General features: G+C 44.5%; 1 protein-coding gene across 1 annotated transcript in view; it reads left to right on the top strand.

Moving 5' to 3' along the window:
• The first annotated feature begins 2,295 nt into the window (after positions 1–2,295).
• sema3h (sema domain, immunoglobulin domain (Ig), short basic domain, secreted, (semaphorin) 3H) overlaps positions 2,296–17,411 on the top strand; it is a 52,674-nt gene continuing 37,558 nt past the window's right edge. The window contains exons 1-2 of the mRNA XM_007890469.2: positions 2,296–3,101; positions 3,214–3,529. Of these exons, the coding sequence (XP_007888660.1) occupies positions 3,358–3,529 (172 nt within the window). The 5' untranslated portion in view covers positions 2,296–3,101; positions 3,214–3,357. The remainder of the gene's footprint in view (positions 3,102–3,213; positions 3,530–17,411) is intronic.

The following is a 17,411-nucleotide window of genomic DNA, read 5'->3' as shown; positions in this document are numbered from 1 at the left end:
ACGCCACAGACGTCGCGAGCAGACTGAGCTACTTGTGCCAAGTGTGTGAATGCAAGAACGGAGATTGGGCGGAGAAAAGGGCTGCACTTTCCTAATAATAATAATAATAATCCTTGCATTTGATACGGCGCCTCATCACTTCTTAAGGACGTCTCAAAGCGCTTCACAGGATACACTGTAAAATAAGTTGACTGTGTATTTTGTGGGAGAAACGTGGCACACAGCAGCGTCCCCACAAACAGTCGTGGATTGAGTGACTGAATTATTGGTCAAGCGAGAAACTTCTGCTCATTTTCCAGCGAGAGAGAGAAGAAAAAGGACTGCATGCTTCCTGCTACAACTAATGAAGAGAAACCTGTAAGGATATGCATAAAGTCTATCTGTTGCGACTTCCAATAATCTACTTTTTGGGTTAAAATGTCTTAATTTTCAATCTCTGCTCCTATTTTAATGGTCCAATATCAAATAGCCTACTTACGTACTTCTTCTATCGTTGCTTATCATTTTAGAAAACTTGGAACATGGCCTCAATCTCATTTTGTCTCTTGAAAATATGCATGACCCAAATTCAGAATACATTTATCCATTAACATCCATAAGAGACCTAGAGTTGAGTTATGCAAATCAATAGAGGAGTAAAAAAAACTGCCAGTACACCCTTTAGAGAATGAAAAGGAAACCTTGGAGCCATCTACAACAGATTTCATTACGAGAGAAGCGCAAAAAATATTTCCCTAACACTCTATCCAAAAACGCCCACTGTTAACAATAATTAATAATAACCCTCGCATTCGATACAGCGCCTTATCACGTCTTCGAGACGTCTCAAAGCGCTTCGCAGAATATACTGGTAAAGCGAATTGACTGTATTTTGTGGGCGAAATCCAGCAGCCATTTGCGCACAGCAGTGTCCGGTATGACAAACAGTCGTGGATTGAGTGACCAAATTTTTATTAATATTTTTGTGACGGGATTATGACCCCCGGAAGAGCGATTCGCCGAAAGTCTAGCAATCAGGTTCCTACTTGCTGCTCGGTAGACAGACATGTATGTAGAGTAAGGAAACTTGCCTAAGCTTTCACCCTGACCCGCCCGGGAATCTAACCAAGGTCCTCTTGCTTGCGAGGTGCTCTAACCACTAAACTACAGGACCCCCACAAGATTAATTTTATATCCACAACACGTGAACGCGAAGATTGCAGAAGAGGAGTCATTTAGACAACAGAGTGTTTGAGGTTAGGCTTAGGGTTAAATCTTGTTTGTTGAGGGAGATATTTTTTATTATTTTGCGGCAATTAAAATTATACTGTGTGACATGATTGGTTTTAATGCGCTACCGGCCTTTGCGCTTGTAACACAGAAAGGTTCGCTAATGGCTTTGCATTGTGAAAACAATGTCCCTTTGAATTCGATCTCAAAATATTCTCTGCACGCTTACAAAATCACAGTTAGGGATTATCCCACAGTTGGTTCGAATTGTTTACGGAAAATTGGCAATTCTTGAACGCCCTTTTCAAATTGAAGAGACAAGCTGGAACATTTGCCACCAGGAACCCTAACAACAGCGGAGGCTCACGGTTACATTATATAACAGACGCATGAACTCCCAATTCATGCTATTACAAGATCGTGATAATAATAAATAATAATAACCCTTGCATTTGATACAGCGCCTTATCACGTCTTCCAGACGTCTCAAAGCGCTTCACAGAATGCACTGTAAAGTGAATTCACTGTATATTTTGTGGGTGAAACTCGGCAGCCAATTGCGCACAGCAGTGTCCCCAAATTTACCCCCGGAAAGCGATCCGCCAATCGACCAACAACTGGGTTCCTACAAACAGAGGTGTGTGGAGTAAGGAAACTTGCTCAAGCTTAAAAGCTTTATATTCATCTTAAAAGAGTGTATAAAATAGATTTGAAGCCAGAGTCACAAAAGTATATATGTGTACATGTGCCGGAGGCCACCACATTCCCCCCCACATTTGCACTGATGTGCCAATTTCATGATGCTTCCTGATGGAGTGACACAAATCAATCTGATCTGAATTGAAAGAGGGTGAAAAAGATTTCACTGTGTGTGTGTGTGTGTGTGTGTGCGTGCGCGTGCGTGCATCTGCACATCCTCAGTGAATTATCCTAACACCATAATGTCAACGATTCCTTGTAGGAAGCAATTCATTCCTTTGGTTTCCGTGCCTCTGCAGCCTCTCGGATTGACCCGCGGTGGCTCTGTACAACGTTTAAACACTGAGTCACGAAGTCAAGTGTGGGCAATGCTTCTTTCGACCGGACAACAGATCAGCACAGTGGGTTAGAGAGCGACTGCAGTCAAGTGCACTTCCGAAATTCTGATTACTGTGGGAGATAGGAAGTATGCTAACTATTTGACCGTTAGCTCAAGGGCCTCTGAACTTGTGGCTGCCTGGATCTTGGCACTGGGAACGTTCATCTCAAGCGACCGGCCTTATACCTCGTGCCTGTATTTTCATTGCAATAATTCAAGGGAGTCAGCCCGGAAGGTTTAAATCTGTGTGTGCTAAACCTGAGTAGATTCCGTCTGGGCGAGTGAGCACGCCATTGCAATGCTGCACTGAACAAGGTCGTGACTGCCTCTGAATTGCCGCACGCTGCCAAAGATACCGCTTGCCCTCAGATCCGATTGAAGATTGAAGAAGTGGGTGTGTTCCCAGTTCTTTTCCCCTCCCAGTTAAGCTGAGAAAGACACATGCACTGAACACACCGTGAGCTGTCAGTGAGAGAGAAAGAGAGAAAGAGAGAGAGAGAGAGAGAAAGAGTGCATGACTGGAACAGAACAGCCAATATTCCAGAGAGCCAGAGAGTGAGCGGGAGGCAGAGCGCCTGTCTAAAAGTCTTCGTGACAGAGCCAAGAGGAACAGAGAAACCACTGTAGGACAGACAGCAAAGGGGAACTTGGCTGCCGTTTAGTGCTATGTGTCTGTAGCGGTTGAAGCTGGTGCTGTGTTCAGAGCGAGCTGGTGACAGCTTCCAACCGTGAGCCAGTGACCCCTTCACATCCGAAGAGATTAATTACGAGAACAAGAGTTGGAACTTTTGTTCTTGACCTGTTGGGTCGTAAGGTCAGTCAGTTGGGAATTTGGGAGTAAGTTTTGCAGCTGTTTTCTTCCACTCCCCTTTCCGCTGCCAACCTCCTTTCTCTCACTCTCTCTCTCTCTCTCTCTCTCTCTCAAGTCTCAATCTTCAGACTGAGGCAGTGATAAGGGACGTTTAAGACTCGTTCCATCAAGTAAAAGCTTCTTGGCGAAGAAAAAAAAAGGAAAAAGGGATTGGGGTGAACGCTGTTCACGGAGATTGCGAATCCGACTTGAAACAAGGATGGCGTGGATTAACAAGGATGACCGTTTGCCCCAGAGAGCCGGTGGACGCGGGCTAACCATTGGAGTGTGTAGGCTGAGCACCTTTCTGCAGTTCCTGCTCCTGTCGGTGTGCGGAGAGAGGCTGAGCGGGTGGAGATCCTCAGAGCCACGACTGAAGCTCACCTACTCAGGTACAGTCCCGGCTGCTTTGCTTTGGAGTTTAGTACAGTACTGGATTTGGATGATGATCTGTATAAATCGTATCAACGTCTAAGTCGTACCTCTGCCCCAAGTCCCTCCTCTTCGACCGCGCCTTCAGCCACCCTCCTACCCCCACTCCTGCCCTCCACCCCTCCCTGCGGCCCGAACCCCCAGCTCGTGTCCAAATCCCTGACTGTCCAGCGCCTTGGGACGTCCTCCCGACGTGAAAGGCACTTAAACAAGTGTCATTTGTTGTTGTGATTTGCTGTTGACTCATACTTAAGTCAAATTAAATGTATGGTCTTAACTGATACAGTTCATTCAGTATCCATTCGGTATAATGGTGGATTCTCTGGATTTTTAAAGAAATTATTACAAAGCACAGGGGTGGAAAGAATTAATTTTACACACTCCATAGTATGGCAGAGCTTCGCTTTGCTCAGTGTTGTGTTGATGAACATTTGCCGTCTGCCCGTAAATATCAGGGGACCCTAACTCTCTTTAACCCTTACCCACCCACTCATTCTGTTGCACAATTCCAAAACATCTTCTTGCTTTGAGACGTCTCGAAGATGTGATAAGGTGGTATATCAGATGCAAGGATTATTATTATTATTATGCTTATTATTAATGGTATTCTGTTTGGACCCTGAACAATGACAACAACAACAACCACAAATTGTATTTACATAGAGCCTTTCATGTCGGGAGGACATCATGCTTTGGGTGTTGTTTGAGGCTGCAGTATTCACTCTTTTCTACTGATGAATGTGGCATAAATAGAACCATCCAAGCAAGAAATCCTTTTGATTGCCAAAAGTCTTTAGGAGCAGTACGTCAAGATAACACATCTCTCCATTACGCAAGCCTGATACGGTACGATCCCAACCCAATGCATACAAGCATTTTTTTGAGGGTCAGCCGGGGGTGTCTGACACACGTGGAAACCCATCACCGTTGCTTAAGAGTATCCAAGCCAAGCTGAGATTTCCAGGCATCCCACCTACATGTGGAAATCTCAGAGAGAGATTATTGGAATGGAATACGCTCTCTCTCTCTCTCGCTCTCCCTGGTGGGACACATCCTGCGTACCTAATTCCGGAGATGTACACACATCTCCCAGCAGTCTCCAGATAGCAACAGGAACATCTGTAAATCAATCTCTTCCCCCCACCATCCCACCACCACCTCCCCTAAATCACTCTACCCAACTGTCTTGCCAGATGTCAGCTAGCTCAGCGCAGAACAGGGACATCAAGCCAGAAAGTGTGCCTTTTGGAAGGACACTTAGCACCTCTCCGGGATCACGAGTTACATCTGAAATAATAGAAGATTGAGAAAACAATGAACAATTGAAGACATTCCTTGAAAGGAAAGATATGCATGTTTGGAAAGCTCAATTCCCAATGTGCTAACTCTTCAAGGGTTGACCCTCAACGCCATTCTTAATAACCCCGAACAACCTAGCGATGCGGCACTCTCACTCAAATAGGTCATCAGGAATAGGTCATGATGTGTGAAATGAAAATTATACTGATGTGGGGGGGGGGGGGGGGTGAAGCTCTTCTCAATTTAGTTAACAATATTGAATAGCGGAGAGAGCTTTATTTGTCTGATCTTTTGTTGAACCTGAGTTGGGAACGTTTGATGTGTCGTGGTGTAACAGGAGCTTTATTTTATTCAGTTCTATTCTATTGTATTCTATTCTGCTGAATTTGTGCTTCACCTGACTTGGGGTGTGTTTGATATTGACACTATTATTGCCTGAAAACGGAAGACCATCACATTGCACGGCACCGTGATCTCTATCGAGAGTATTAAAAAAAATGCAGTGTTTCGCCAGCAAAATATACAGTCGACCCACTTTACAGCGTATTCTGTGAAACGATCAAATGCGAGGTTTATTATTATTATTATTTTATTATTATAAAGGGTTCAGCGACTAATAATTCCCTTTGTGTGTTTGTGTTCCTTTGCTATTACGGTGACTCCCTGTGGTATCACACACCTACACAGATCAAAAATGGCAGAATGGGTTTGCGAATCTGACTCAGACTCTTTGTCACTACTGGACATTTTCTTATAAAAGAGATGGAAAGTCTGATCCCACATCACAAAGTTGTCCCCCGAAAACAGAACCTCTCCCTTGCAATACAAGAAACATTTTTTTCGTCAACATATCAATCGCTGCGTCGAAAGGTCTGTGAAATTAAATTGTTGGTTAATTCGGGCTAGACTTATAAAGGAGTGTTTCGTTTCGAGGCTGGGGCGAGAGATAGATTAATCTTACTGAGGCTAGGTCTTTGTAGTTCTCTCTCTCGAGGGATGAAAATCAAAGTTTAACGTTTCACTCAAACAATAATTGCAGTCGGAGTCTGGCCCAGAGATATCCTGAGCGACTAATTTGAAATCCGTCTTGTGTTTTGTCCCAGAATTGCGCGTTTAAAATGCCAACATCTGTGCCTGGGCTGGGAATGGATGCAGGGTTAAGCCACATTGAGGGGATTAGCAGGGTGGAGTCCTGTTGCTCAGTGGTTAGAGCGCTCGCCTCACAAGCAAGAGGACTTGGGTCCGATTCCAAGGAGGGCGAAACGTTGGGCAAATTTCCACCCACACGCCTCTGTTTACCCAGCAGTAAGTAGGAACCCGGTTGTTAGTCGACTGGCGGATTGCTTTTGCGGGGGTAATAATCCCTTCAAAAAAATAATAATAATAATTTGATCGCTCAATTCATGACTGTTTGTGGGACGCTGTTGTGCGCAATTGACTGCTGCGTTTTGCCCACAAAATATAGATTCAATTTTCACTTTAAAGTATATTCTGTGAAGCGCTTTGAGACGTCTCAAAGATGTTGTAAGGTGCTATACCAAATGCCAAGATTAATATTATTATTATTATTAATAATAATTATTATTATAGCGTGAAGCCAAAGCTACAATATCTCCCAATGATAGTGGGGGTGGGGGAGAGAATTGGAAATTCCTATCTCCTAGCAGCTGGTTAAGGGAGGGTTAGAAGCAATGGCCAGAGTGATAAATACTCTAAAAGGATCTTTTTGATTTAAGCCCAGAGTTGTGCTGTTTCGGTTTCAGTGAAACACACTGTGTACCTTCTCACCATTTCTTCACACTCAGTCAGTCAGGACACTTGGTGTGAGATACAAACCAGACAGATGCTGGAGTCTGTCACCTCCTCCTGAGAGAAAACGTTTAGCCATTCCCAGGAACTGAGCTCCAGTTGAGATTGTCGATGAGAGGAAACCATTCTTTAATCCTACGGCTTCTTATCTGTGGTGAACTGCAGAAAGTGCTACAAAATAATCCCAAATCAAGCTATTTTTTCCCCAACTGTGTCTTCAGCACTGTATACAACAACTTCAACAACAACTTACACTTATCTATACAGCCCCCTCCATCTCAGAGCGCTTGAGACACTATATATTACCGTACCCTATGATTTTCTCCCTCCCTCCCACTTTTCTCTGAAGGCATTTGACTCTTTAACTTCTGCTCCGTGTTGACTCCATGTGTGTCAGACACTCACCAGCCCATCAACCAAGAAATGTGCCTCACTCAACAGGGAACCTTGGATGAGCCTTGACTGAGGGTGTGTTCGGGCTATTGGTCTGTTTGTGAAAGGACATTAATTTGCCTTCGCCCAACGTCCAACACACGCTCTTCCTGTGGTCGGGGTTGGTGAACAGCAGGCAGGAATACATGAAACCTACCAAGGGGAGGGAGGGTGCGTATTTTCTCCATCCCCTGATCCCTTGTAACTATCCCTGATTATCAGCAGCAGCAACAACTTGCATTTACACGAGCGCCCCTCACGCAGGGTAGAGTCCCAGAGCGCTTGACAGTGGTGGAGCACGACACCGAGCCGGGGGGGGGGGGTGTGGGGGAAACCGTACGCGCGGTGGAAGGGGAAGAGCTTCAGGGCGTGATCTGCAGATGGGGAAGGAAGGGAGGGGCAAGGCGGAGGGATAAGAGGAGGAGAGTTCCAGAGTTTCGGGGGCGAGCATTACCAGTTTATGCATATATTAGGAACAATCAGAAATAATCGTCCGCCAGCGTTGGAATTCCATATTGCTGAATGCCCCCAATTCATGCAGCTGCAAGTTTGGACATTCTACTGTCAGTCGGTAAAATGGGGTGAATAGATCAGTCCCGTAAAAGTAACTGGAAACGCTGTTCTTTTTGAGGGAGGGGAAAGTCCAGGACAAAGCAGCTTTGAACAAACTTTTAAGGTCAATCGTGACTCATACCGAGAGGATAAAGCGAAGGGAGAAAGAGTCTCGCAAAGGTCAGTCTCCGTTAGGCATGGACTGGCTGAGGACACATATGGTGTTTGAGTGTCTGGCGAGCATTGCGTGTGTTTTCTTGGCTTCTCTTCAGATCTGAGATGTACTCCTCATTTTAATAATAATAATAATAATAATCCCTGCGTTTGATACAGCGCTTTATCACGTCTTCGAGACGTCTCAAAGCGCTTCACAGGATACACTGTCAAGCGAATTGACTGTGTATTTTGTGGGCGAAACGCAGCAGTGAATCGCGCACAGCAGTGACCCCACAAACAGCGGTGGATCGAGTGACCGCGTTTTTCAAAAGAAAAAAGTTGTTTGGAAGGGATTAATCATCTCAGAACGATGAGGCTGACATATCCTGACAAACTCGACTAGTCGGGAGTGCAGACCGCAGCCCCCTGGACTTTCTGAATGGTTCAGTTTCAAAGTGGCAGCGTTTTCATCGACCAAACCATTTGCAAAATGGTTTTACTTTCATCAACTCGCCTCGGGAAAGGAATTGTCTTTTGCGCAGCTTCAGTTGAGACGTTTCAATGTTGGATACTTAATCAAATGCAAGTGTGAGGAACACCATGAAGCTGCACGGGCTGTAAAAGGAGCTTCATTGCTTCCCAGTGTGACATGGCCATTTCCACGCCTTTGCCATCCACGTAGCGAATTGGTTGGAGAACTCGCCTTGCAAGCGAGTGGAAACCGGGTTCAATTCCTCCGAAAAAAGTTTCTTCACATGGCAGGAGCTGAAAGTGTACCACATTGTAACCTCAGATCCACAGGATCCCTGTGTTAAAAGTAAACCTCTTGTGAGGCACTTAATAACTGGGTTGCCTTGTATCACATCAATTGGTACTGAATTGTGGGCAGTTTTTGTTCCAGGCACTGGATTGAGACTATTTCAAACTCATGTAAACAACATCTGGCAACAAGATAGAGGAGACTTTCAGCCCATTATATCCAATGCAAAATTCAAAACAGTTCATCTGCACAGCTTCTGAAAGTAAAATAAACCTTGCGCAAATAAAAGTACAAGGTTCGTTTGTTATTGTACAATAATGAAGGATTAGCACTGTACTTTTCCAGCAAGCGTTCACTGACTATAGGGTTAAAATGAAAGTGTCCTGTTGTTAACAGTCTCCCAAGATTGTTTAAAATAATTCCACTGTGTGCAACAACAAACTGAATCACATTCGAGCAAGTTATTGTAAATTGTTTGTGGAAAATAAGGGCCTGTGAACATGACAGTCTTGTGCAGGCTCGCTCCTCAACTCTAACAGCCAGGCAAGCCCGCAATCTGTTTTTAAGAGAGAGAAAGATGATTTCTAGTATCTTCCAATTAGATTACAGCCCCGCTCCAGAATAACTCAATTGATGAAAGCTGCGGCAGTGTATTACTGAAGAAGTGCAAGATAAAATCACATTGTGCGTGCGTGTGTGTGTTGAGTTAGTTGATAGTGGCAAGCGAGAGGAGCTATCTAATTTGCCCTGAGCAAATTTGGGGGAGGGGGGGTGGGGGGGGGGGGGGTGGGGTGGAGGAAACTTCATGAAGAAGACAGCGGCAAATCTTCCTGTTCAATATCCAGCTACTCCTTCTGTGTCCTGAATTGCAATGTGCGGAGTTCAGGATTGCGGTTGGAGGTGATGAACTGCATTCACAATTGAACAGCCTGTGTTTGACTGTCTTGGATTCCAAATGGAGGATGGCCACCGGGACGAGGAAATACGGCCCTAAAATCACAACGGGGTAAGAGGTACGAACCCGCAAAATACAGTCAATTCGCTTCACGGTGTATTCTGCGAGACGCTTTGAGACGTCCCAACGGCATGAAAGGCGCTACATCAAACGCAAGGATTATTAGTGTTACTACTACTAATTGCTCAGCTTATCTGGGGTTTTTGACACTTACTCTACAGAGAAACAGACTTTCCCCCCACACCCACCCACCCACCCACCAACCCCTATCCCCATTCCCCAAAAAGTAACAATTTCCTCAAGTTATTAATCTATAAATTCCAGGTCTAGCAATAATTGGTTTGCTCTCAAAGGACCGCCAGTCCTAATCAGTGACCCATTGTTCCTTAAGCTTTAATAAATAGATTTCACACCATCAAAATTCAGCCCTGCGCTCAGCATATTGAAACCTTATGGCCATAAATTCCTGGCAGAATTACCCACATTTGTATAAATGGAAATTCCAAAGAGGACAAGTGCATTTTTGACATACTGACAGTCCAGAGATGGAGAGATACAACATCTTGTTTCAATGAAAACGTGAAAATTACTTAACAAACCTGCCTGAAAGTAGGACCATCCATAACCTGCGTGTAGTTAAGCTTTCTGTTTAAAAAAAATAAATAATTATTCTCAAGCGCACTGCGTTCGAGAGGGTTAAATTCCTTGAATTGAGAAATATTTCACGGCTGCAGAATTAATGACTCCTTGTCGTTGACTAGGGGTTACGAACTTCCCTTCTCTTCTCCAGATTTGATCAGTTTTATTACATCTTTTAATATTCTGCTCTCACTACAGTGCCAGTTAACATGGGGGGCAATGCATCTTGATCCACGTGTGCTCCACTTGATGCTTTCCCCCAGTGACTCAGTTTATGCTGACTGTAAGGTGAATAGCAGATGCAAACCCTCACTGTTCCTACTGCGTTGCAATCGATTTCTCTGCCTCCGAGCGCAATTCAAACGCAATTGTGATTCAAGGCCTAAGGGACCAATGCAACAATCCAACTGTATTGAATTCCAATGAGGCAAATTGCTCTCATTCACCCCTCTCGCATAGTCACATATACCCTTCCTATTAACTCTCTTAATCCAAGACTTCCATAAACCTTTCACAGTCAGAAATGTCTTTCCAGATACAATGCAATACCAAATGACAATTTACACAGCTCCTTTCAAGTCGGGAGGACATCCCAAGGCGCTGGACAGTCAAGGGCTTGGACCCGAGCTGGGGGTTGGGATCAGGGAGGGCAGGTGGGGTAGGAGGATGGTCAAAGGCACGGTCGAAGAGGAGGGTCTTGGGATATGCCTTGAAGGAGGCAAGGGAGGGAATCGAGGTGAAGGGAATGCAGGATGGAGTTCCAAAGGGGGCAGGGGGGTTAAAGGCCTGACCTTGACTTGAGAATGAGTTCCCGTAACTTGTTGCAGCGATTCCCTTGGATAAACTCAATCCCAGTTCAGTTCAGAATTGGGACTGGAGGCTTTAAAGAGTTAAATAAAACAAGTTTTACCTCCAGATTGCTCTCTTGTTTAGCTTGAACTTGGCTGATTTATTGAAAGCCTCGGTATTACTGATGTAATCTTGCGTAATCTTTGAACGGTGTCTGTGTGTGGTAACTTGGCAAGGATTTACCGTGTGTATCTTACTGACAACTGCGTGACACAATGGCAAACAAACTGCCATTTGGCTGAAGACGGGGGGGGGGGGGGGGGAGAAAAAATCTCTTCGAGATCACAAACTTTTTCAAGTTGGGTGGCTTTCTGTTTTAAAAAACAAGTGCTAAATCTGTCCGAAATGTTGATAGTTTTTTTAGCCCATTCAGAGTGCATTCAGAGTGCTGGTGAGAGTTCAAACCCACACAACATTTCAGCGAATAAAGGTCTCCCTCAGGGATCCATTTATTTCTTAACGACCAGTTAATCGTATGTCTGTCTTCCTCTCATGAAGCCAGAGGCGTTGGCTGAGCAGAATATGCCTGCGAAGCGTGGTGACTGTGAAATTTTGTGGGTGAAACTCGGCAGCCGATTGCGCACCGAAGCGACCCACAAACGATCGTGGATCGAGTCACCAAATTATTATTGTTATTATTTTGGTTCGAAGGAATTATTACCCCCAGAAACACGATCCGCCAAATGACAAACAACCGGGTTGCTAGTTACTGCGAGCTAAGCAAAAGCGTGCGTGCGGAGTGAGGAAAGTTGCCGAAGGTTTCGCCCTGCTCGGGAATCGAACCCGCTTGCGAGGCGAGCGCTCTAACCACTGAGCTGCAGGACTCCGCAACCTTTTATAACCTTTTGTTGATGGTTGGATGATGACATTATGGGAAAAAGAACCAGCTGGGAGAGACAACCGATCCCCATGGCAGCTGGGGGCTGGTTTAACATTAGCAGGGCTACAAATAATAGTTTATTTTAGCAATTATGTCATTTTCACACCATTGAGCTCAGCTACTTTTCCAGGATTCTCACTAATGTCTTCTGCTGATGTAAATCAGCACTTCCCATTGAAACAAGATGACGTCAACGTAGCCAGAGGATACAGAGCTAACTTTAAGCATTTTTTTTTAACCGTTTCGCCTTTAAAAGAGGGATTGGTAGTGTAGAATCTCTCGACTTAGAAACCGAAGATTATTTTTTCATCAGTTGTGGTGTCTGAATAAAGTTAGATACGAACTTGGTTCGCAAAATGCACAGTCAATCCACTTTACAGTAAATCCTGGGAAGCGCTTTGAAACGTCTCGACAGTATGATAAAGGGCTATATCAAATGCAAGGATTATTATTGTTATTGTTTTCGTTGTTTCCCCATTCGGAGCATAGATAGACCTGATACTTTTTATTCCTTCTGTGGAGTTTGGTCATTCAAATGGTCCTTTTATTTCTTTGGATTCCTGAGCAGGGCGAAACATTAGGCAAGTTTCCTTACTCTGTAACACACGCCTCTGTTTACCCAGCAGTAAGCAGGAACCCGGTTGTGAGTCGATTGGCGGATCACTTTCCCGGGGGTAATAAAAGAAAATGGTTCCAATGTTGCTCATGTTCAGGAAAGTCCTCAGGAAAGGACTGTCCATCAACATCAGCCTGGAAAGCCTCGTGGCGACAAAGATTATCAATACTGGACAGAGACCCAGCGTGTAAATAAAATCAAACCATGGCTTTACTAACGCTTGATGAACGGAGGATCCAGAAACATTCCAGACATTCATCTTTGGCATCAGAAATGAATAATAATAATAACAATAATCCTTGCATTTGATACAGGACCTTATCGCGGTGCTGAGATGTCTCAAAGCGCTTCACAGAAAGCGCATTTTACTGTGTATTTCGGGGGCGAAACTAGGCAGCCAATTGCGAACAACTGCTGCGTTTCGCCCACAAAAAAAGACACAGTCGATCATTTCCAACTCACAAATCATCTTGGTGGAGAAAGTTGAGGGAGGTGTTAGGCTGGCTCAACATGTTAGCTTCTTCACACTTTGCTTCTTTATTCCCCTGAAGTTCAATGGTGTCACTTTCCTTCCTACAGCGATCAGTCACTGTGTGACAAGCTTTAACTGGTGAGACCGATTTCCAATCTAAAGGGGAAGGTTTAGTAAAAGAAAATCACTTTCACCTCTGAGCATTAATACGAAGGAGACTCATTTAGCCTTGACCAGGAAGTGTTAAGAGGAAGTTTTTTCTGCAGTGGTTTGTCAAATAGCTTCCATATGAGGAGTTGAATCTCGTTGGAAGTTCATTTAATTCCTTTTTGTCCCCTTCCTCTCGTGCTGAAACCGAGTGGAATCCCAAGAAGATCAGTCAACCCAGCTTTTCGCAGAACTTACTTAAAAACCTAGTACAGTACGCTATAAAGTCTGCAGAATGCCCCTGGAATGTACGTGTAAGTAATTATTGCCGTAGGAATTGCATATCAGAGATTCCTACCTAGTTGTAGACATACATAAATAATGTTGGTAACTATAATAATAATAATCTTCGCATTTGATACAGCGCCTCACACGTCTTCGAGACGTCTCAAAGCGCTTCACACAATGTCCTGTAAAGTGAAGTGTCTGTATATTTTGTGGGCGAAATGTGGCAGCCAATTGCGCACAGCAGCGTCCCCACAAACAGTCGTGGATTGAGTGATAAATTTATTATTATAATTTTTTTTTGAAGGGATTGTTACCTCCAGAAAGCGACCCGCCAATCGACTAACAACCGGGCTCCTACTTACTGCTGGTAAACATTTTCAACCGGGGGGGGGGGGGGGGATCTTTGGTGATGAGACGGAGTGTATCAGCATGTTCCATTCCCCAATGCTGACATCACTCACCCCAAACATTTAATTTAACATATTAATGGAGTGCTCCGTAAACAATTCAGCTGAATTGGCCTCACTGTATCCATGAATAAACAACAGCGACAATAAGTTGCATTTATATAGTGGTCTTCACATGGGGTAGAGTCCCGAAGTGCTTCACGGTGGCGGAGTCTGACAAGGTGGGGGAGAGAAGGGGTAGGCGGGAGCCAAAAAGACTGAATGATACAGTTTATCCCTCTTCCAGGATATACGGCTGTTCTGGGAAACTGACCTGCCCGCCCCATGATTTCTCAGAATGCCTCCATTCATCTTTGTTCTTACGAATCCTTTGTACCAATAAACCTATGACTAATTCCAGTCATGAGCTCACTGTTGCTGCTGCCCAGATGGAATTGAATTGGTCTCATTTGCTTCCAACCCAACGGCACCTGACTCAGAGATGTCCTACCCAAAAGGGGCATCAGATTGCAATATACAGGGTGACCAAAAAGTCATGGTACCATTATAATGTCTAATAAGTCTTGAAGAAATTATGATTTGTCTCAAGACAAAAGGACAGCTATCAAATAAGACTTTCTGGTCAGCCTGTACACTTGGCGTTTGATAGGAACACCCAGGGTAGTAATTCCTTCAAAATAATAATGTTAATAATACCAAATTGGTCACTCAATCCTCGGCTGTTTGTGGGGACGCTGCTGTGTGCAATTGGCTGCTGCGTTTCACCCACAAAACATACAGTCAATTCACTTTACAGTATATTCTGTGAAGCGCTTTGAGACGCCTCGAAGACGTGATAAGGTGCTGTATCAAATGCAAGGATTATTATCATTAAAACGAACACTACATTGCCTTCTAAGTTACAGAGAACCAGCTTGATGGTAGTGGTGGAGGTTTTATGCCGCAACTTCATCATCTCAGCTGTGTTTTTAACCCCTCTGGAAAGGTCTTGTATGGAGTTCCTTGTGGTAATCCTATTCCCCTCTCTCCCAAATCTATACCATTATCCTTAGTTTGATCAGTGAGATAAAGTGATGGTTCAAATCATGAGCAACTTTACTGATGGGGTCAGTGCTGTTCTCCACTGCACTTGGAGCAATACTGGAAACACATTTTGTCAAACATTCCCTCTCCATCTAGGGATTGATGCACCAGACACAGCCAGCTAGATGGTTACAGCCAGCTCATCTTGTAATTAAACAAAATCCCCCCTAATCCCTTCTCTCCCGCACCCTTCGATGTACCCTCACGGCAAAAATCCCAAAATGACAGAGTTCAGCAACAGTTCAGCCAGTTTACAGGCTCGCAATTAGTAATTTTACGGTAGTTTATTCAAGATAAATAGCCCTGGAGCACTCTAACAGCATCGAAAACAAATCCTTCAACTGGAAGAATATGTAAAGGGCCTGCCTGCCTGATTCTTGTACCTCCTCCTAGCTTTCTCTACGCTGCGCTGTGTTCTGTTTAGTTTAAACAACCCGTGTTTGGAGAGAAAGACAACTCGCAGACATGACTGACTGAATGCCCGAAGGAACTGAGAGTAAGCAGTGGTCTGAGGAAAGGCAGGTGCTCACACAGTGTAAACCTGCGGAGCCTGATGGGATCTCCTCAGGGTGTTTCACCTCTTATGGTACTCAACTGTAGTATGTAAATAAACAGAGAGAGAGAGAGAGAGAGAGTTAGACTTGCTGACACGTTGGAATTAGTGTGGACTTTCTTTCAGGACATTTTGGCATTAAGGAAGACAGGTTCAAATGATTGCGTGTGTGTGTGTGTGGGCCCTTCCGGTCTGAGATACTGTTTTCTTGTCAGCTTTAAGTGAGTCGCAGCCTGCGCTCTGGAATTACATCACGAGGATAAATAGTGGAAGATTTTCTCGGTCAAGGTTATTAAAGCTGCATCTTGCTACTCCGCAGCTCTGCACGCTGGCACACTCCTCTACAACTGAGCCCTCTTGCCACTCATACATCAATCAAGAAACCTGTTTCAAAAACAATCTGATAAACCTTGACACACATAGATTCATCACATCAAACAGCAAACCGACACACCTCCATTTGCACAAGACCAGATGGTAACATTAATTCTCGATGGGAGACAGAAAAAACTCTTAACGGTTGTATCTGGTCTTCATTTTTACTTCTCTAATAGTTGTATCTAAGCCCAACTGACCTACTCTAAAAGTATAGCAGCGTTATGTAATAATATATAATATATATAATAATCCGTGCATTTGATATAGCGCCTTATCACGTCCACGAGACATCTCAAGGGCGTGTGGAGTTAGGAAACTTGCCAAACGTTTCGTCTTGCCCGGCTGGGAGTCGAACCCAGGTCCAATCGCTTGCAAGGCGAGTACTCTAACCAATAAGCCATAAGCTACAGGACTCCGGCATTGCACTGAACTGAGTCCCCCGTGTTTTATAGTGCCACAATCTGTGTGGGAGAGCTGTTCTCCCAATGCAGGCCTGACTGGGCATTAGGACCAATTTCACGGTCATTACATGCATCTGCTGCTGCTTCGGGCATTTCTTTTGCTCCCGTCTCAAAATGCCAAGTTAAGGTAGAGCAGCGGGAAGCGTTCACAGCCTATAAGTATTTCCTAGTGTTTTAATGATGTTTTAGCTTTGTGTCGGTGTGTTAACTTAACCCCTGAACACTGGCATTGTAGGCTCAGCATTGATAGGGCTGTGCTTCCTGAATGGTGACAAGGCCCTGGTTTAATTGAGCACTTAGTGGAGCAGCGAAGGAAATGCCTCCTGGGGTACACTCAAGACTTGAGGCCGGGCTGGGTTAGGGGGTTGGTGGGGGGAGAGGGGAAGAGGGGCGATTGATCGCCGGGCAGGGAGAGGAGTTAAGAAACAGAGAGCGAGCATAGCGTGTGTGGGGAAAGATCCTCTGAACCTCCTTAGACAAAATATCTGGTTCAAACCTTGAAGAAACTACATCAAGCAAGAATTATTGGGACATGTTCTTCGACCGGCGAGATAGGTTGGTTTTTCTGCTCATCTTGAGTCCTGACACTCAGTGCGTTGTGATGAGGTTTTTCACTCTGATCACTGGCCATTAAAAAGGCTTATATATATTTTCTGCTGATGGCAATGTTAATAATAATAATCCTTGCATTTGATATAGCGCGGGAGAAGAAAGGAGGAAGAAGGCATAGACTGCAATTTTGTAATAATAATATTATTAATCCTTGCATTGCATATGGCGCCTTATCACATCATTGAGACATCTCAAAGTGCTTCACAGAATACACGGTTACAGTAAGATTTTGCCAATTGCGCACAGCAGTGTCCCACACAGTCGTGGATTGAGTGAAAGCGATCTGCCAATCGCCTAACAACCGGGTTCCTACTCACCTCTAGGTTAACAGAGGCGTGTGTGTGGAATAAGGAAACTTGTCTAAGGTTTCGCCCTGACCCACCCGGGAGTCAAATCTCTCGTTTGCGCGCGATCCACCTTGTATGTTTAAGAACTAAATGAACTGAACGTAAATCCAAATTCATAACTGAAAGGTCATTGTGCTAACCCACTAC

Source organism: Callorhinchus milii, unplaced genomic scaffold (assembly GCF_018977255.1).
Source record: "Callorhinchus milii isolate IMCB2004 unplaced genomic scaffold, IMCB_Cmil_1.0 Scaffold12, whole genome shotgun sequence".
Lineage (NCBI taxonomy): Eukaryota > Metazoa > Chordata > Chondrichthyes > Chimaeriformes > Callorhinchidae > Callorhinchus > Callorhinchus milii.
Note: the sequence above shows the minus strand (reverse complement) of the source record. Positions and strands in the feature narration are given on the sequence as shown.